The following is a 21,036-nucleotide window of genomic DNA, read 5'->3' as shown; positions in this document are numbered from 1 at the left end:
TTATACACCCAAAGGTCTTAGATGAATAGGATGTCCAAACTCTGGCTGAAGGGTAAGTTTCTCTGCTGGCGCATGTTTATACTGTGGGGAGAGTGTGAAGGAGAACCTCTGAAGGATCATGGCTAGCACCATCTTTGCTTCTAACAATGAAAAATTCTGCCCAATACAGGTTATTAGACCTAGAGAAAATGGCATTAGAGCATTCGGATGTTTCGCTGCTCTTGAGACCCCATCTGTGAATCTCAATGGCTTGAATTCATTTGCATCCTCACCCCAATATTTCTTGTTTGTGTGAATTATTTGCAACGGAATTGTTATGACTGTGCCCTTTGTGATCATCAAGTTCCCCAACATCATATCACTGGTTGCCTTTCTGGTCATATAAATCGCGGGACCATAGAGCCTCAGGGCTTCCTTAATTACAATGTTCACCTACAAAATTTATCAACATTGTGTTTAATATAAAATAAACAGAACTATTGTAAGTCTGTAATTTTTAAGCTGTATTGATATTGTTCTCCATCGCTTTGTTCTTATCAGTTTGTGCTTTATGTTGGTGAAAAATAGAAAAAATAAAAAATCATCTTACCAATTTCAATTTGTTGAGCTTATCTGCATCTGGAATTTCCATCCCACATTCCCTCAATACCTCTTCTCTGAGTCTCTCCTGCCATTCTTGGGATAAGCTTAACAAGAACATAGTTCAAGTTAGTAGATTAGCTGTGGTATCATGCCCTGCAAAGAAGAATGTCTTTCACTCATCCATGATTTCTTTCATGTTTAGCTTTGGGTCCCCATTCTTCCTATTTGAGCCAAGTGTTGACATTCCCATTATCAACCCAAGTAGATCATTCCCATAATTGGGTCCCCATTCTTCCTATTAGAGCCAGTTGTTGACATTCCCATTATCAACCCAAGTAGATCATTCCCATAATTGGGTTCCCTTTCTTCCTATTAGAGCCAGTTGTTGACATTCCCATCATCAACCCAAGTAGATCATTCCCATAGTTTTCGTCCTTGGAATTTAGCCTACTCTCTATTATATGTGCAAGTGTATTCCTCATTATTCTTCTATTGAGTTTCCATATGTGAAGGTTCCACCTAGTAGGAAGATACCTGCAATTAAAAAATGTCTCAGATATTATCATGTAAAAGCTCTTCTCTAGTATAAAATTGAATCTACGCATTTTATTTACCACATGGATTTCAAATATTTCAAAAGGGCAAGGGAGTGAGATAATTAGTGGCTACCAGGGATGATGATATCAGTACTAGAGTCACTGGCCAATTTTTGAAGCTCTTTTTGAACCTCAAAGACTTCCCTTCCTTCATTGAAACTACTACCAAAGGCAGTATGACAGATTATGTCTACCGTAAGCTCTTGAAATTCGATATTCATCTCTATTTCTTTACATTGTCCCTTGTCTTGAATCACCAGATCCTGCCAACGATCAATCATCGATAAAGTGCATGATGCCATTCTCTTAGTCATCACCTATCAAATGAAAAGCCGTGGAGGATTAAATATCATGAAGGTGGGTCTCACTTCTTATTACCATCCGATCAAAGGTCAGATGAATTATCATTTCCCATTTCAAAATCATTTTTAATCAATTAATTCATCCTTATCAATAAAGTCATAAAAAATTGTAAATACAAGCCCAACTCCTCAAGGAAATTCACTAGTGTTTTAATGACAGTCATGAAAAGGGTTAAGTTTTTTAGATCACCTCTGGGCTTTAGTTTTAATACCACACCTCTGTTCCTGTAAGGACAAATTTTTGGCCCACAGACAAAAAGAGTGATATAGAAAGAGACAGTGAGAAAAAGCATCATTCCTAAGTTACTCATCTGGAAGGACGGAATTCTCAATAATATGTTTCTAGATTTTTGGTAGTACATGCAGTCAAAATAACACATAGTTGGACCCACAGTTAGCAAAACATCATCTTAAACGAGATTTTTCCAAAGGAAAACACTTCAAAACGGGATCCCATTTAGAAAATAGAGAAGATGATTGAAAGACCTAAGATTTTGTCAAATTCAAATTGATTTTTTGCTTCTGTGGGGATTCATGACCTCTTGTCTTTTCCTCCTTACTGGGTTCCTGTTTTGTCACCCATCTAGAAGGCCAGAATCTCAATAAAATGTTTCGGGTGTCACCCATCTAAGCGAAACTGCATTTCATACAACAATTTTCGAAAGGAGAACACTTTTAAAACCGGATCCCGTTAAGAAAATAAAGAAAATGGTGAAATTGACCAATGATTTGGTCGATTTCATAATGATTTTTCGCTTTTGTGCGGATTTGCCCCACTTCTTTGTCTTCTTGCCAACGTGTCATGAGAAAGGCTCTTGTCTTTTTTGCCAAAAGAGATTCCCATTTTGCTAGCAACCTTCTTTTTCAAAAAAAAAAAAAAAAAACACGTTTTGATGGTTCGCCGTGTACCAACTTTCCAATTTTACCTGTACTGTATTTTGTAAATGATAAAATTTTTAGGGAAGTGATATATCCTCCCCTTTTGATTACTTGGGACACCCAGTGCCACTGTAGATGGCAATCAGGCCCACTGAATTCTTCTGACATCAAGTACTTCAGCCCCACTTTAGTCTTCGATACAGTAGCTCTGGGTGTCCCCGGTAATCAAAAGGGGCGGATATATCACTTCCCAATTTTAAACGTATTAAATGCATTTTTTTTGTTCTTTTTATTTATTTGACCAGTTTTTACAAAATGTTTTTAAGCCAATAGCGTATTAAACTTGAATTTTACTATCCCGGCTTTTTCCTTACATGATTTGCCAACTTTGGTTGGACCCACATTATTGGGTGATCTAAGCCATTCGTTTGTTGGTGTAGATAGGCCTGCCCCAAAAATCTTCTCAATAGGATGTTTCTGACCCTCTATCCTGCAAATGTTTCCATGAGTCATCCATTTTAACCTTCAAAGATCATAGGGTTAAGATCATCCTATAGCGAAGAATTTTCAAGGTAAGGACCTGTAAGTCCTGGCCCAGGCATGTGTTAGCATTGTGTGTTAGGAATGTAGTGTGTTAGGAATGACGCAATGTAGAGAAACAAAAAAAAAAATTAAGTTAAAAGTTGAGACAAAGATTTACATGATTCGGTTTATGACCTTTAAACCTATATCCGCAAAGTGTGAAACTCTCTATCCTCAATGGTGAATGAAAAAACTCTCTTCTTTCTTATAGATACGGGTGCAATTTGGGTCGGGCTGAGTTGAGATTCTCTAAGAAATTGATTTGGAACCAACCCAAATCGGACCCCATTTTATTATAAAAGCTCAATCAAAATTCCCACAAATCGAACCGAGTTGCACCCCTATAATGATAGAGAAGTTCATGTGACGGTGGGTCCACATCAGGGTCTCATGTGGAAAACACTATATTAGTGAGATTCAATCTTTCTCTACATGCATCGAACCGAGTTGCACCCCTAGAACTAAAACACTATATTTGTGAGATTCAATCTTTCTCTACATGCATACAGGAAATGACATATCTGGGCCACCCCTTGTAGTGCAAAAAGAGTAGTCCATGGGAAGAAAAGGGGGCAAATATATCACTTTCCAAGCACCTACTGCTAAGTTAGATATAAGAACTGGAACATGTTACTAAAACAAGCACATGGTCCTAAGGTAGTTATAGTACATTGTTCTGTCCATGGTAAACCAAGGGGGAGTAGGGAATGTGAAGTATATAAATATACAACAAATAAAAAAATCTAAGATAGATTTGAAATAATGATTCATTAGATAATCAAATCTTATCAGAGTTTAAACATGCAATTACATAGTGAATAGTCAAAAGATCAACTGATGTCGGGTACTCTATTAGTAAATCCAGCGTTAGGGGTAAAATCCACTTCTCCCTTAGATTAATGATACGTGGAAATGAACCTAAATGTGGAAACCAAACTCGCCCGCTAAAGGGATGCGAGAAGGATTCTCTATTTCTCCAACTTAGCAAAGTCCTCATGAAGGAAAGAACTTCATAGGGAAAGTCCCCTATGAGCATGGCAACTCTCCAAAGGACAGTGAACCCATATAAAAGTCAATTCCCATGAGGAAACTGGGTGTTTATCTCCAAACGAAATCGCCCAATAGGAAAAGACTCCTAATCAAAGCAAGTCTCCTAAACTATTGTGAAGTCCTCCTCTATAAAAGCACCCCCAAGCTCAAAGGTACACATCTGCAGTATCCTGAATTACTAGAAAGAGGCACTCTCGAGTTCACCTGTTGCTTGTTTTCTCTCCTGTTGTGCCGATTTCTGACTTGACTGCCGGAGTGGTCTCCCGGAGTCACAACTCAAAGACCCCTAACGTGTTTTCTGTGAGAGCAGATCAATCACAGGTTGAAGCTGAACCAGCCACTGATCATGCGTAACAAATTTCTGCATCATCAGATTGGCGCTGACCGTTGGAATATTCTTCTAAATTTGAAAGATGAAGAATACCACAAACCCTCAACAAAGCGATAGGGTCACTCGAAGCAGTGTCAACCCAGACTCTACCTCAAACCAAGATCCTGTGTTGGACGAAATTAGCTTCCCCGCATAGAAGAATCCCTGGTGTCTACTATGCCCCCTCTGACTAGTCCCACGATGGACCAGCTCAATGGTTTGACTCAATAAGTAGCAGATATGCCAGGTAAACTACCAGTACTTGTTTGTAACCTGTCCCCTCCCCTCAGCCGGTTGTCACGATGGCCAATGCTAAACCCTCCTCCTCTACCCTCCCACCCCCGAGTTACTAATGTCCAAGCCAACCCCATCAACGACGAGAAGGGTGAATCACCCTCTGGAAGTAAACAACCCTTTTTGCTTCACCACAAAAAAGCCTTCCAAGAGCCTTGGAGAAAACCCCTCTTTTTTGCCCTAAACCTTCTCCTCAACCTTGAGGAGATGAACCTTACTTTTGCTTCACCACAAAAACTCTTCTAGAGCCCCCAAGTGAAAACCCCTCTTGCCTTGCCCTAGCTTTCTCCTCAAGAATAACCTTGCTTTTGCTCCACCACAAAAGCTCTCCTAGAGCCCCCAAGAGAAAACCCTCTTGCCTTGCCCTAGCTTTTTCCTCAAGAAGAAGAACCTTGCTTTTGTTTCACCACAAAAGCCCACATAGAGCCCCAGAGAAAACCCTCTTGCCTTGCCCAAGCCTTTTCTCCCCTTCTCTCCACATTTTCCTTTTTTCTTCAACACCTCTCGTTCATATACAAATCATATATAGATAGAGAGAGAGACACATCCCACTTAAAAGGGCCAAGTGGGATCCACTCCCAGAATGAAATACAACATATGATTTTGTATCACTAACTCAACAGCGAGAGAGAGGGGGGAAGCGTCAAATGAAACCCATACACAGAGAATGGAGGTCAGAGAGAGAGAGAGAGAGAGAGAGAGAGACCGTACCTAGAGATGGCTAGCACGATGACAATCTGAGGAGGACGGCGAGGAAAACACCCAAAAATGCATTTATGCCAAAAAAGGTGAGGTCTACACGGAAAATAAGCGAAAAAAGAAATCAAAAGAACACTGCCTAGGTGATATTGTTGGGAAAAGACCCGTGGTACCCCTCCTATTAGGCGTGCAACTCAGGTCGGGTTGGGTCGGGTTGAGGCCAACTCAAACCCGACCAGAGGTTCAACCCGACCCGACCCAAGTTCCAACCCAATGAGGTTCAACCCGACCCGACCTGATGAACCCATTTTTATCAACCTTAACCCGAACCGACCCGAGTCAACCTGAACCAACCAGACATTTTAAGCTTACTAAAATAAAAAAAAGGTCGGGTATCACTCGGGTCGGGTTGCCCAAGCCCTCAACCTGAACCTGACCCGAACTCAACCCGGGTTGGGAAAACTCAACCAGAACCCGAACCTGACCTGACCTAACTTTTTTCCGGGTTGAACCCAACCCGAATTGCACGCCTACCTCCTATAACCTAAGAAAGTTAAATACACCTGGAAAATACTTAAAACTTAAAATATGGGCCTTAGAATGGTCTCCATCACTCCGTATTCTTAATAACATAGCAGGAGTCAAGAGAGTCGACAAGAGGTGTCTGAGCAATCTCTCTATCAAAGAAGTTATGCCTAAAATTAAGCTTCCATGTTACAATTTGCTACTCCCTCGCTCTGAATTCTTCATTTGCCTGAGTAGCCTTGGTATGGCTAGATTGAGCTATCTAGAAAAATTGAAACTATTTTGGCCATGGCCACTTCAAGATAATTTTTGAAAAATAATGCTATCTTGAAAGCCGTTACATATCTTTGGCTATCCATTGTTATAAATCTTCATAAATAAAGTTGCGAAATGTAATTCCTTCCATTGGGGAAGTTTGATACTTTTTTAAAAACCACAGATTGCTTTAGAAACTATAAATACCATGTCCTAAAATCCACAGCATATTTCATCACATGGAGCTAAAGGCTATTCCGGGACATGATTCTCTAAGAGTTTTCATCCATTAAACAAGCAAAATTTATTTGAATACACTATCAAATTGCTTCATTATAGAGCAGACCACATTTCAATTGCATTTAACAGGATAGCCCAGCCAACTGGTAAGACCTTTAAGATAACTAATGACATGTAGAAAAGGATGACAAAGTACATATACTACGAATGCAACTTAAAACTGAAGAGTCTGTTCCTGTTTTATACACCCAAAGGTCTAAGATGAATAGGAAGGCCAAACTCTGGCTGAAGAGTGAGTTTCTCTGCTGGCGCGTGTTTATACTGTGGGGAGAGGGTGAAGGAGAACCTCTGAAGGGTCATGGCTAGCACCATCTTTGCTTCCAACATTGCGAAATTCTGCCCAATGCAGGTTCTTGGACCAAGAGAGAATGGCATTAGAGCATTAGGATGTTTTGCTGCTTTTGAGACCCCATCTGTGAATCTCAATGGCTTGAATTCATTTGCATCCTCACCCCAATATTTCTTGTTGGTGTGGATTATTTGCAACGGAATTGTTATAACTGTGCCCTTTGGGATCATCAAGTTTCCCAACATCATATCACTGGATGCCTTTCTGGTCATATAAATCGCCGGACCATAGAGCCTCAGGGTTTCCATAATTACCATGTTCACCTACAAAATTTACCAACATTGTGCTTAATATAAAATAAACAAAACTATTGTAAGTCTGTAATTTGTAAAGTGTATTGATATTGTTTTCCATCCCTTTGTTCTTATCAGTTTGTGCTTTAGGTATGTGGAAAAATAAAAAAAATCTAAAATCATCTTACCAATTTTAATTTGTTGAGCTTATCTGCATCTGGAATTCCCATCCCACATTCCCTCAATACCTCCTCTCTGAGTCTCTCCTGCCATTCTGGGTATAAGCTTAACAAGAACATAGTCCAAGTTAGTAAATTAGCTGTGGTATCATGCCCTGCAAAGAAGAATGTCTTGCACTCATCCATGATTTCCTTCATGTTTAGCTTCGGGTCCCCTTTCTGCCTATCAGAGCCGGTCTCTGACATTCCCATCATCAACCCAAGTAGATCATTCCCATAGCTTCCATCCTTGGAATTTAGCCTACTCTCTATTATATGTGCAAGTGTATTCCTCATTCTTCTATTGAGTTTCCATATATGAAGGTTCCACCTAGTAGGAAGATACCTGCAATTAAAAAATGTCGATATTATCATGTAAAGTTCTTCTCTAGTATAAAATTGAATCTACAGATTCTGTTTACCACGCGGAGTTGAAATATTTAAAAAGAGGAAGGGACTGAGGTAATTACTGGCTACCAGGGATGATGATATCATTACTGGAATCTGTGGCCAATTGTTGAAGCTCTTTTTGCACCTCAAAGACTTCCCTTCCTTCATTGAAACTACTACCAAAGGCAGTATGACAGATTATGTCTGCAGTCAGCTCCTGAAACTCGATATTCATCTCTATTTCTTTACATTGTCCCTTGTCTTGAATCACCAAATCTTGCCACCGATCAAGCATCGATAAAGCGCATGACGCCATTCTCTTGGTCATCACCTATCAAATGAAAAGCAATAGCCATGGAGGATTAAACTTGGTTTTTTATATCATCTCAGACTCTGAGCTTTAGTTTTAATACCACAACTACATCCCAGTCTATGTTTTCTAAGAGTCATGAAACAGATTTAAAGAGGTAATTTTGTGAAAAAAGAAGATGGATATCTGACATTGAGGTTAAATTCAGTACACAAGTTAATACTAATGGAATCTATTTTTTATCTGTTTCAACTTCAAGATGTTAAACATAAAAAAATGTCATAGAAAGGGAAATATATTGAAAATGAAAAACCCAACATCTAAGGCAACAGACAAGTGACTCAACCATCGTGTAAATGGTGCAGAAAGAGTGACTATAAGACCAAAGAAAATTGGTACCTATGTTCTCTTGAGCTTAAGATCTTAATAGACTTTACAAGTCTTATAAGGCAAAAACTGGGTACCAATCTGACATTGAGCTTAACATGTTGATGAAATGTACAAGTATTTTAACAGTCACGAGAAAAAAAACTTTTGAAGGGAAATAGGCTCACGAGGAAAAAAAACTTTAGAAGGGAAATAGGCATCTCACCTTGAGCTTGTCTATGTTGAAAGCAGGGTTGACAGCCCTTCTATGCTTAACCCATTCCGATCCCTCAACCATAACCAATCCCTTCCCCATCAGGGCTGATATTGAAGGCCTTGGCTTAGGTTTGGTGAAAAAACCAAACTTGGTTGACAGTATTTCTTTGGCAAGATCAGGTTCAGTTATGCAGATCCTTGGTTCTGTCCCAAAAAAGTAAAAAAACTTCTCTCCTGCATGGTAAATTAAACTACAGTCAATCTCAAAGAATAATCATATTCATTTATCTAACCCAAATCCTCTAGAGATTAGCACAAATATAAGAGTACCATGTAATTTCACACACAAAAACCATGTAGAAAAAAGCATTTGGATGTTTAATGTTGGGTGGAGTAGAAGAAAGCAATTACTGTATATAATTACCATTATATTAAGTTAATTGGCAACGTTTCATAAATAGCTGGCTTTTGACAAATGGTCAATGAGCTTGGCCTTAGCCAACTTTTCAAATACAGATTGACTGGCCCGTTGACACACTCATGGCCCCAACAAAGGTTTATATTTTGAATTTTGATAAGTTGACTACACAAATCTAGAAGATTTACTTTTTTTTTACATGATTGTAAATTTGGAATAGCCTTTGGCAGCTGGTTAAAACAAACGAGGTGAGTTCGTCCCATTATCAAAACATGGTTAATTAAGCAGATATCAGCTCCCTGTTTTGATTTATTATGTTTAAAGTTTTGGGCATTTTTTGATTTTTTTAGTCTGATACGCCTTTCTAAGAACTTAACCCCATTTTACCTTGGCCGCATTCTTTATCTTGGTCCGTGTTTTGCCTTACAAAGTCAATCAGAAGTCTTTGACACCAAATCTATTATGATTGGATTTGGCCGTGTTTTGGAAAGCATCCGCATTTTTAATGTACAAAAAGAGGGGGAAAAACAGAGAGAGATGATGCCCACCATTCGTTTTTGATAGGCGTAAAACCAACCATTTTGTAACATGATAAGAGAATAGAAGAGAAGAGAGTATGACCATACCATATTGTGAGGACCATTTCGAGTAGTGGGGTGAGACCCTAGGTGTGATGTCATGACAATGAGTATCCATTACCATCTCCTCTGCATTCTTCTTCAGGCTCTTGATTTCCTCTAAAGAACCTGACATGAATGAGTATTGGGGTCCTCTTACTCCTTGCTTTGCAAATGATTTTGTTAAGGAATAAGGCCTCCATAAGAGAACTTTGAAGAGTCTCCACAGCCTTGATATCAGCAACACTACGAAAACCGCTTGAAATATGCCAACAAAACCCATCTCTATAGAGTGAGAGATGTTCTCAATTGTTTGATGGATTATATGAAGTATTGCTAGTATTTATAGGCAGGATTTCATGCTTGGCTGTCTATGTAAGGACGGTAGTGATGTTTGAATGACAAATTTTTGGCCCACAGACAAAAAGAGAGACATAGAAAGAGACAGTGTGAGAGGGAGCACCATTCCTAAGTTGTCAAACTAATCTTTTCCTGTGTCACACATCTAGAAGGACGGAATCTCAATAATATATTTCTAGAAGATTGGTAATACATGCAGGCAAAAGAAACACATAGTTGGACCCATAGCTAGCAAAACTTCATTTCAAACAACATGTTTTTCAGGGGAAAAAGATCCGGTTTAGAAAATAAAGAAAATGGTGAAATTGACCATGATTTGGTCAATTTCAAATTGATTTTTGCAATCTGGAGTTTCATGCCCTCTATCTTCTTGCCCGCTTGTCACTAGAGAGCTCTCGTCTTTTTTCCAAATAAAAAAAAAATCTCGTCCTTCTATTAGTCAAGTGATAGAGAAGTTCCTGTGAGGGTGGGTCCACATGTCTCAATGAAACTTATGTCTACAGTCTACCTAGTACTTCCGTGCTTCGTTCTCCCTTCTAGAGAAAAAAGAAAGAGAGAGATGGAGAGAGACCATACGCGGGGCTCTAAGGATTAGACAGTTGGCTTGCACATGTGGTCATGATTGTTTTAGTACTGTAAAAACTCGTGGGGACAAGGGATATTTGGGTTTACCTGCTCTTCTAGAACTAGAACACTATATTAGTGAGATTCATTCATTCACTACATGCATATACGGAATTGATATATCCACGCCCTTTTCTTCCTTGTGCCACCCCTTGTAGTGTAAAAAGAGTAGTACCTGGCAAGAAATGGGGGCGGATGTATCACTATCCATGCACATGCTACCAAGGTAAATATAATAAGTGGGCCATGATACTAAAACAAGTACATGGTCATAAGGTTAGAGTACAATGTGTTAAACCATAAATTACTATGTAATTAATGCGGAACTTACCTCTGGCCATGGCGATTAGATCATATGATTGTGAATTCCCTTGAACCGACGGTTGAAACCACAAACTTCAATGCGCCACCAACAATGAAAGAGTTTTCTTATAATCTGTAGAAGATCTTAGGGCTCGATCGTTGGAATCGTAGGAACAATTTTCCTCTCAGATTAGGGACCCTCTTTACATGGAAACTTCAGTTATAAACTACGCATGTTCTTCCATAAAGAACAACACATATTTGTAGGATTTGGGACTGTGTGTTTTTTGCTTCCCACCACACCTCAAACACTTAGTCTTTTATTAATTAAAATCACTTTGGGACTTATCTATAGACTCCCTTTGTAAATACAACTTTAGTAGATAAGCCCTCTAGTAGAATCCAAAACATTTTTCCTGTGTGGGTCCCAACGTGGGCCACACAAAAAATGCCAACATTCTCCCACTTGGTCCACATTGGTATATATTCACAAAGCAACTTAGAGTCTTAAATACTTATTTTGAAAACTTTATGGCCATAGTTTTAGAAAATCTTCAATCCAAAATATCTTTAACTTTATCTTTATTGTACACCCTTATAGTGTATCTCAAATGTACGAATCATAGCGGCATACACCTCCAACAGGAAATGTCCACCTTTATCTGTCATTAGGGAGAGTCTGTTTTATCAAACCTTAATGCGTACACACTTTATGTATTGTATATGTATAAAACATGTAAACAGAATCATCCACTTTATGTTGCAGCTAAAAGTGACAAAATGTAATTAATCACTAATTACTACAAGACCCATATGATCCACATGTTCCGTATACAACTTAGGCGAAATCCCTTTAGTCATGGGATCCACTGTCAACTGTATAGTAGAAATGTTCTTAGCAGCCACTCGATTAAGAAAATTCTCCCTAACTTTAAGGAACTCCATGTTAGAAAAGAATACCTTGGAAGAATTATGACCGTAAATTACTAATGACTTGAAGATATAATCCACAATCATAAGCCCTACAATAAAATTCCGCAACCATAATCCCAGCATAGTTACCTCATAGCACGCAATGAACTTTGCCTCCGTAAACGAAGAAGTGTTCAGCCATTGCTCCATGCTTTTGAATGAAATGGCACCTCCATTAATAGGAAGATATACCCTAATATTGACTTCCTAGTATCATGACACCCGGCAAAGTCCGATTCTGAATATCTGATCACTTCTGAGTGATCCGACCGTCTGTATGTGAGCTTGTAATCCTATATACCCTGAAAGTACTGTAAAACCTTCTTTGCAGTGGTCCAATGATCCATCCCTAGATTTCTCTGGTAAGTCCCTAGCAACCCTACAGCATAGCCGATGTTCGAAAATTGCCAACCGTCGAAGCATAGAGAATATTTCTCATCTGTTATCTTTCCAAATCATACTTTAGGAATTGTGACTCACTGAGTTTATCACCTTTAAGGATACGTGCTATATTTGGTGAACAATTCTGCATCCAAAACCTTTTCAAAACTTTGTTAACATAGGCCTTCTGAGATAGTCCCAAGATATCTTGAGATCTATTTTCTTAATTTCAATGCCATTGACATATGAGGCTTCACCCTTATCCTTCACATCGAAGTTTGAGTTAGGACCTGTTTCACTTCACATAACATTCCTAAATTATTAGTAGCCAGCAAATATCATCTACTTATAGGACCAAAAGATAAACCCACTCGCGCTGACTTTAAGTTATGTACAATCACATCAGGAAACTTAAGGTACCACCACGGGAGTTCTGCTTTAGTCCATATATAGATATCTTTAATTTGCAAACCCTGTGACTACCACTTTCAAACAAAAATCCTTCAGTGTGGTTCATATATAACTATTCTTCTAAATTACCATTGAGGAAGGCCATTTTCACATCCATTTGATGCAACTTTAAATCAGAATGAGCTACTAAGGCCATTATAATCCTTAATGAGTCCTTTTTCTGCCTAAACTACCCAGGATTTAAGAGTTTATTGAGGGCTTGATTTCTAGTCGAATGAAGTCCAACCTTCTATCCACACATGCCAGATTAGTAAGCAAATGAAAATATCTAATTCGATGCAAACAATTTCAATTCGAGGTCGAAGCGACCAGTTCATCTTTACAGATCTATTCTACACCGGGCTTAAATTTAAGCTTGTTCTTTTCATTTTGTCTAAACTCGAGGGCGAGGTTCTTTCAAGTGGGAGGGACTAATGTAGGATATTAGTGGTAAATTAGTAACTTTCTTTCTATTTTTTTACTAGAATCAATCAAGAATATTGGAATAAAATTTCACTCTTTATCTCTTCTTGTTCTCTCTCTTCTTCCTAGTGGATTCTAGGATTTTTCTTCTTCCTTTCTTCTCTCTTCTTTCCTAGTGTATTCTAAGATCTTTCTTCTTCCCTAGTGATTCTCGGGCAATTTTCGGATTGTGCGCTTCGGCTGTGTTTCCATGCTTGATCCGCTGCGCTAAAATTCTATGTCAGTACCACCATTTATTCAGGAGTTATCTTGCAAGTTTTTTGGAGTTGAATAAGTTTCAATAATAGACGATAACAGTAGATAGAAATTGAAGAGTTTTGGTTGCTATCATGATATTTTATAGGAGACGTGATTAGGAGACTTTATTGAGTTATCTTGCAAGTTTTTAGGAGTTGAATAAGTCTCAATAATAGACAATAAGAGTTGATAGAAATTGAAGAGTTTTGGTTGTTATCTTGATATTTTATAGGAGATGTGACTAGGAGATTTTATTGATGTTAGTTGCTATGTTTTAGAGATTTATTACTTGTTTGACCAAGGTAGTCTTTCTAAATGTTGAAATTTCGTTTAGTGAAGAAGGGGGCGTTTTCCATCACTTTTCTATGTTTAATGGAGGTTTTAGGTCTCCCTCAAAGCAGACCTAAGTTCATTCTATTTGCTTCATCTAAGTCATCCCTAATACTCTCAACCCACCATTAAAAATAGAGAGATGCAACAAGTATCAGCCATTATTTTTCCAATCTTCTCTTGTAATCTCTTGTTCTTATAGTGGAGTTTCTCGTCGTCTCGCCGTGGATGTAGGCATTGCCGAACCATGTAAATCTTTTATGTCTTCTTGTGATTGCTTGTGTTTGTCTACTTCATTTTGGTTCGCCATTGAAATTGGAGATCGCTATTTTAGAGGAGTTTTCACAACAAAAACTTCCACTTGATGTACTTCAAATGCAAGTTTCGGAACTTTGGATTTTCTTTATAGAAAATGATTAAAAAATTTCTTATCTATTGGGGCATGAGAAACTTGGCGGTTCAGCCTTTCAAGCTCCTTCTCCTCTTCCTCTTGCGGTTGAGCCTTTCAAGCTCCTCCTCTCTTCCTCTTCTTCCTTTCGTCTTCGTGTTTCTATACTTCAATTTCTGATAAGGTGAAAGCTACAACTAAATCCCAAACCATCAATAATAGATGCATTCTCGTTCTTGTTTACTTGCATTGTCTCCACTTCTTCACATCTTATCTTCCTCTGCCTCGTATCCTTCCCTCTTTAATATCTTAAGAGAATGATAGTTTGTACAACGTTCCCACCCCTAAGGGTCTGTTTCGATGCAGTGAAACATGCACATAATATCAGAAATGAACTAATCTGATTGATGATTACATAGGAAGCACGGGTACTCTCTAGGGCCTCCCGTACCCGTACCCGTACCCGACACGTATGGGGTGCGGGTACGTTCGGGTGCGTTGGGGGTGCGACCCCCATAATTAAAAAAAATAAAAAACATTCTTCTTGTACTGGGTGGGTGTCGGGTGCGTTGGGGGTGCGTACCCACGCATACCCAACACGTCCTGCTTCTCTTACCTGGTTTGTAAACCCTTCCTGCTTGTCCTCTCTCCTTTCCTGTACTTAGTATTTACAAGTAAATGTCTTTACTATTTTATTGTCCATTACTTAAGATTTACATGTAAATAACGGAATACCCCTAATATGGATTTATTAAAAATAGTTTCAAGACCCAAATCAAAAATGAAAAAAAGTCAACTCTCCTGTTCTAGTACAAAATTCGCAGAAAGAGGGTTGGGTCAAAATTTTAACTTTCTTAAATTCCAAACGGTAGGGTATTTTTCAAATTTTAAAAATTCATAAAATCTATCATGTCCAAACATTATTAAATCCCAAAAGTCCAGTATAAAAAATCTCATAATTTGGCCTCTAAAAATTACTCATCTTTTCAGGCACTGGTCAACACACTGGCGACAAACTTTTTTTCAAATGAATGATGTATTGATGCCTCATGTTTTGAAATATAGAACTTAATCACTTATGAAATGAAGAGTGATATTAGAATTTTTCATTTTGTTGATGTAATTGTTATTTGATTGCTCTCCAATTCTTATTTTTTAATTTATGTACATATATAATTAAATATTACAAAATATTATTATATTCGGCGTACCCGAAAGTACCCGCACCCGGTTTTTTTGGAAAATCACGTACCCACGTACACGTGTCGTGTCATACCCGTACCCGTGCTTCATAGATGATTACAAACATTTCAAATGCTTTAACCAAGAAATGATATCAAACTATTAGCTTGCGTCTTGTTCTTAGTGGTATGGAAGGTGAGTCCTACTTCCTTGCTTTGAATTCTTCTTTTGCCAGAGTAGCCTTGGTATGCCTGGATTGAGCTGTTAAAGTATAAAAGATAAATAACGCCTTTTCTCAAACAGCTTAAGCTTTTGGAGAAGTTGGTAGATTAACATGGTATCAAAGCCAAAGGTCCCAGGTTCAAACCTCCCGGATAGCAAAAATCCACATGCGATGGTCAGCCCAAAGTGGGACCACATGTGCCACGTGTTTGCCAAGTGGGCCACACGTGCGGGGGAGTACTAAAGTATAAAAGATAAATAACGCCTTTCTCCAACAGCTTAAACTTTTGGAGAAGTTGGTAAGTTAACATGAGCAATCTAGGATTTGCTAAAAAATTCAAACTATTTGGCAATGACCACTTCAAGATCATTTTTGAAAAATAATGCCATCTTGAAAGCCATTGCATATCTTTGTCTATCAATTATTATAAATTTTCTTAAATAAAGCTGCGAAAATGTAATTCCTTCCATTGGGGAAGTTTGAAACATTTTTGTAAAAAGAAACCACAAATTGCGTTAGGAACTATAAATACCACGTCCCAAAATCCACAGCTTATTTCTTCACATGGAGCTAAAGGCTGTTCCGTGACATGATCTTAAGAGTTTTCATCCATTAAACAAGTAAAATTTATTGGAATGACATTGACAAAAGGGTTTATTAGAGAGGAGACCACATTTCAGTTCCATTTAACAGGATAGCCCTTGGGCCAACTGGTAAGGCCCTTTACATAACTAATGACATGTAGAAAAGAATGAAAGCAGTACATATACTATAAATGCAACTTAAGACTGAAGAGTCTGTTTCTGTTTTATACACCCAAAGGTCTTAGATGAATAGGAAGACCAAACTCTGGCTGAAGGGTAAGTTTCTCTGCTGGCGCATGTTTATACTGTGGGGAGAGTGTGAAGGAGAACCTCTGAAGGATCATGGCTAGCACCATCTTTGCTTCTAACAGTGCAAAATTCTGCCCAATACAGGTTCTTGGACCTAGAGAGAATGGCATTAGAGGATTCGGATGTTTCGCTGCCCTTGAGACCCCATCTGTGAATCTCAATGGCTTGAATTCATTTGCATCCTCACCCCAATATTTCTTGTTTGTGTGAATTACTTGCAACGGAATTGTTATGACTGTGCCGTTTGGGATCATCAAGTTTCCCAACATCATATCACTGGAAGCCTTTCTGGTCATATAAATCGCGGGACCATAGAGCCTCAGGGCTTCCATAATTACCATGTTCACCTACAAAATTTATCATCATTGTGCTTAATATAAAATAAACCGAACTATTGTAAGTCTGTAATTTTTAAGCTGTATTGATATTGTTTTCCATCTCTTTGTTCTTATCAGTTTGTGCTTTATGTCAGTGAAAAATAGAAAAAATAAAAAATCATCTTACCAATTTTAATTTGTTGAGCTTATCTGCATCTGAAATTTCCATTCCACATTCCCTCAATACCACTTCTCTGAGTCTCTCCTGCCATTCTTGGTATAAGCTTAACAAGAACATAGTCCAAGTTAGTAAATTAGCTGTGGTATCATGCCCTGCAAAGAAGAATGTCTTGCACTCATCCATGATTTCTTTCATGTTTAGCTTTGGGTCCCCATTCTTCCTATTAGAGCCAGTTGTTGACATTCCCATTATCAACCCAAGTAGATCATTCCCATAATTGGGTCCCCTTTCTTCCTATTAGAGCCAGTTGTTGACATTCCCATCATCAACCCAAGTAGATGATTCCCATAGTTTTCGTCCTTGGAATTTAGCCTACTCTCTATTATATGTGCAAGTGTATTCCTCATTATTCTTCTATTGAGTTTCCATATATGAAGGTTCCACCTAGTAGGAAGATACCTGCAATTAAAAAATGTCTCAGATATTATCATGTAAAAGCTCTTCTCTAGTATAAAATTGAATCTACGCATTTTATTTACCACATGGATTTCAAATATTTCAAAACGGCAAGGGAGTGAGATAATTACTGGCTACCAGGGATGATGATATCAGTACTAGAGTCACTGGCCAATTTTTGAAGCTCTTTTTGAACCTCAAAGACTTCCCTTCCTTCATTGAAACTACTACCAAAGGCAGCATGACAGATTATGTCTACCGTAAGCTCTTGAAATTCGATATTCATCTCTATTTCTTTACATTGTCCCTTGTCTTGAATCACCAGATCCTGCCAACGATCAATCATCGATAGAGTGCATGATGCCATTCTCTTAGTCATGACCTATCAAATGAAAATCCGTGGAGGATTAAATATCATGAAAGTGGGTCTCACTTCTTATTACCATCCGATCAAAGGTCAGATGAATTATCATTTCCCATTTCAAAATCATTTTTAATCAATTAATTCATCCTTATCAATAAAGCCATAAAAAATTGTAAATACAAGCCCAACTCCTCAAGGAAATTCACTAGTGTTTTAATGACAGTCATGAAAAGGGTTAAGTTTTTTAGATCACCTCTGGGCTTTAGTTTTAATACCACACCTCTGTTCCTGTAAGGACAAATTTTTGGCCCACAGACAAAAAGAGTGATATAGAAAGAGACAGTGAGAAAAAGCATCATTCCTAAGTTACTCATCTGGAAGGACGGAATTCTCAATAATATGTTTCTAGAAGATTGGTAGTACATGCAGTCAAAATAACACATAGTTGGACCCACAGTTAGCAAAACATCATCTTAAACGAGATTTTTCCAAAGGAAAACACTTCAAAACGGGATCCCATTTAGAAAATAGAGAAGATGATTGAAAGACCTAAGATTTTGTCAATTTCAAATTGATTTTTTGCTTCTGTGGGGATTCATGACCTCTTGTCTTTTCCTCCTTACTGGGTTCCCGTTTTGTCACCCATCTAGAAGGCCGGAATCTCAATAAAATGTTTCGGTTGTCACCCATCTAAGCGAAACTGCATTTCATACAACAATTTTCGAAAGGAGAACACTTTTAAAACCGGATCCCGTTAAGAAAATAAAGAAAATGGTGAAATTGACCAATGATTTGGTCGATTTCATAATGATTTTTCGCTTTTGTGCGGATTTGCCCCACTTCTTTGTCTTCTTGCCAACGTGTCATGAGAAAGGCTCTTGTCTTTTTTGCCAAAAGAGATTCCCATTTTGCTAGCAACCTTCTTTTTCAAAAAAAAAAAAAAAACACGTTTTGATGGTTCGCCGTGTACCAACTTTCCAATTTTACCTGTACTGTATTTTGTAAATGATAAAATTTTAAGGGAAGTGATATATCCTCCCCTTTTGATTACTTGGGACACCCAGTGCCACTGTAGATGGCAATCAGGCCCACTGAATTCTTCTGACATCAAGTACTTCAGCCCCACTTTAGTCTTCGATACACTAGCTCTGGGTGTCCCCCGGTAATCAAAAGGGGCGGATATACCACTTCCCAATTTTAAACGTATTAAATGCATTTTTTTTGTTCTTTTTATTTATTTGACCAGTTTTTACAAAATGTTTTTAAGCCAATAGCGTATTAAACTTGAATTTTTCTATCCCGGCTTTTTCCTTACATGATTTGCCAACTTTGGTTGGACCCACATTATTGGGTGATCTAAGCCATGCGTTTGTTGGTGTAGATAGGCCTGCCCCAAAAATCTTCTCAATAGGATGTTTCTGACCCTCTATCCTGCAAATATTTCCATGAGTCATCCATTTTAACCTTCAAAGATCATAGGGTTAAGATCATCCTATAGCGAAGAATTTTCAAGGTAAGGACCTGTAAGTCCTGGCCCAGGCGTGTGTTTAGCGTTGTGTGTTAGGAATGTAGTGTGTTAGGAATGACGCAATGTAGAGAAACTAAAAAAAAAAAAATTAACTTAAAAGTTGAGACAAAGATTTACATGATTCGGTTTATGACCTTTAAACCTAAATCCGCAAAGTGTGAAACTCTCTATCCTCATTGGTGAATGAAAAAACTCTCTTCTTTCTTATACATACGTGTGCAATTTGGGTCGGGCTGAGTTGAGATTCTCTAAGAAATTGATTTGGAACCATCCCAAATCGGACCCCATTTTATTATAAAAGCTCAATCAAAATTCCCACAAATCGAACCGAGTTGCACCCCTATAATGATAGAGAAGTTCATGTGACGGTGGGTCCACATCAGGGTCTCATGTGGAAAACACTATATTAGTGAGATTCAATCTTTCTCTGCATGCATCGAACCGAGTTGCACCCCTAGAACTAAAACACTATATTAGTGAGATTCAATCTTTCTCTACATGCATACAGGAAATGACATATCTGGGCCACCCCTTGTAGTGCAAAAAGAGTAGTCCATGAGACGAAAAGGGGGCAAATATATCACTTTCCAAGCACCTACTGCTAAGTTAGATATAAGAACTGGAACATGTTACTAAAACAAGCACATGGTCCTAAGGTAGTTATAGTACATTGTTCTGTCCATGGTAAACCAAGGGAGAATAGGAAATGTGAAGTATATAAATATACAAGAAATAAAAAAATCTAAGATAGATTTGAAATATTGATTCATTAGATAATCAAATCTTATCAGAGTTTAAACATGCAATTACATAGTGAATAGTCAAAAGATCAACAGATGTCGGGTACTCTATTAGTAAATCCAGCGTTAGGGGTAAAATCCACTTCTCCCTTAGATTAATGATACGTGGAAATGAACCTAAATGAGGAAACCAAACTCGCCCTCTAAAGGGATGCGAGAAGGATTCTCTATTTCTCCAACTTAGCAAAGTCCGCATGAGCATGGCAACTCTCCAAAGGACAGTGAACCCATATAAAAGTCAGTTCCCATGAGGAAACCGGGTGTTTATCTCCAAACGAAATCGCCCAATAAGGAAAGAATCCTAATCAAAGCAAGTCTCCTAAACTATTGTGAAGTCCTCCTCTATAAAAGCACCCCCAAGCTCAAAGGTACACATCTCCAGTATCCTGAATTACTAGAAAGAGGCACTCTCGAGTTCACCTGTTGCTTGTTTTCTCTCCTGTTGTGCCGATTTCTGACTTGACTGCCAGAGTGGTCTCCCGAAGTCACAACTCAAAGACCTCTAACGTGTTTTCTGTGAGAGCAGATCAATCACAGGTTGAAGCTGAACCAGCCACTGATCATGCGTACCAAATTTCTGCATCATCAGATTGGCACTGACCGTTGGAATATTCTTCTAAATTTGAAAGATGAAGAATACCACAAACCCTCAACAAAGCGATAGGGTCACTCGAAGCAGTGTCAACCCAGACTCTACCTCAAACCAAGATCCTGCGTTGAGACGAAATTAGCTTCCCCGCATAGAAGAATCCTTGGTGTCTACTATGCCCCCTCTGACTAGTCCCACGATGGACCAGCTCAATGGTTTCACTCAATAAGTAGCGGATATGCCAGGTAAACTACCAGTACTTATTTGTAACCAGGTAAATTAGCTTCCCCAGCAGAGTCGCCAAACTGTGGGACCAAATCCCGCGAGAGGGGTGGGGCGCGAGCCGCCACGCACTCTCTTGGTC

The 21,036-nt window shown here is 38.5% G+C and overlaps 2 protein-coding genes and 1 pseudogene across 2 annotated transcripts; all 3 read right to left on the bottom strand.

Moving 5' to 3' along the window:
• LOC143883635 (cytochrome P450 709B1-like) lies at positions 1-1,492 on the bottom strand (annotated as a pseudogene).
• A 4,970-nt stretch (positions 1,493-6,462) lies between these two features.
• On the bottom strand, positions 6,463-9,944 carry LOC143856108 (cytochrome P450 709B1-like). The gene is made up of 5 exons (XM_077366213.1): positions 9,621-9,944; positions 8,587-8,810; positions 7,765-8,015; positions 7,265-7,640; positions 6,463-7,106 (listed from the first exon to the last, which is right to left on the bottom strand). Exons 1-5 carry the CDS (start codon positions 9,892-9,894, stop codon positions 6,675-6,677), a joined length of 1,557 nt encoding a protein of 518 aa, XP_077222328.1. The 5' UTR covers positions 9,895-9,944; the 3' UTR covers positions 6,463-6,674.
• Positions 9,945-16,352: 6,408 nt separating this feature from the next.
• LOC143890285 (cytochrome P450 709B2-like) lies at positions 16,353-17,770 on the bottom strand. Its single transcript, XM_077394917.1, has 4 exons — positions 17,523-17,770; positions 17,276-17,394; positions 16,942-17,216; positions 16,353-16,784 (listed from the first exon to the last, which is right to left on the bottom strand). Exons 1-4 carry the CDS (start codon positions 17,768-17,770, stop codon positions 16,353-16,355), a joined length of 1,074 nt encoding a protein of 357 aa, XP_077251032.1.
• Between the last annotated feature and the right edge of the window lie 3,266 nt (positions 17,771-21,036).

The sequence above is a fragment of the Tasmannia lanceolata genome, unplaced genomic scaffold, assembly GCF_043159265.1.
Source record: "Tasmannia lanceolata isolate RefF3 unplaced genomic scaffold, GAP_Taslan_0.1 ptg000002l, whole genome shotgun sequence".
In the NCBI taxonomy this organism is placed as follows: Eukaryota; Viridiplantae; Streptophyta; class Magnoliopsida; order Canellales; family Winteraceae; genus Tasmannia; species Tasmannia lanceolata.
The sequence above is the reverse complement of the archived record's forward strand: the minus strand, read 5'-3'. Positions and strand labels throughout refer to the sequence as shown.

Bases quoted from the DNA above. Each gene is read 5' to 3' on its own strand.
- LOC143856108 (XM_077366213.1), bottom strand. From the start codon at position 9,894: ATGGGTTTTGTTGGCATATTTCAAGCGGTTTTCGTAGTGTTGCTGATA. The intron at 8,811-9,620 runs GTATGGTCATAC...TTTACCATGCAG, and splicing joins GAAATGGTCCTCACAATATG to GAGAGAAGTTTTTTTACTTT. The intron at 7,641-7,764 runs GTAATTACCTCA...TTTTAATTGCAG, and splicing joins ATCATCATCCCTGGTAGCCA to GTATCTTCCTACTAGGTGGA.
- LOC143890285 (XM_077394917.1), bottom strand. From the start codon at position 17,770: ATGACTAAGAGAATGGCATCATGCACTCTATCGATGATTGATCGTTGG. The intron at 17,395-17,522 runs GTAATTATCTCA...TTTTAATTGCAG, and splicing joins ATCATCATCCCTGGTAGCCA to GTATCTTCCTACTAGGTGGA. The intron at 17,217-17,275 runs ATCTACTTGGGT...AAGAAAGGGGAC, and splicing joins GGACGAAAACTATGGGAATC to CCAATTATGGGAATGATCTA.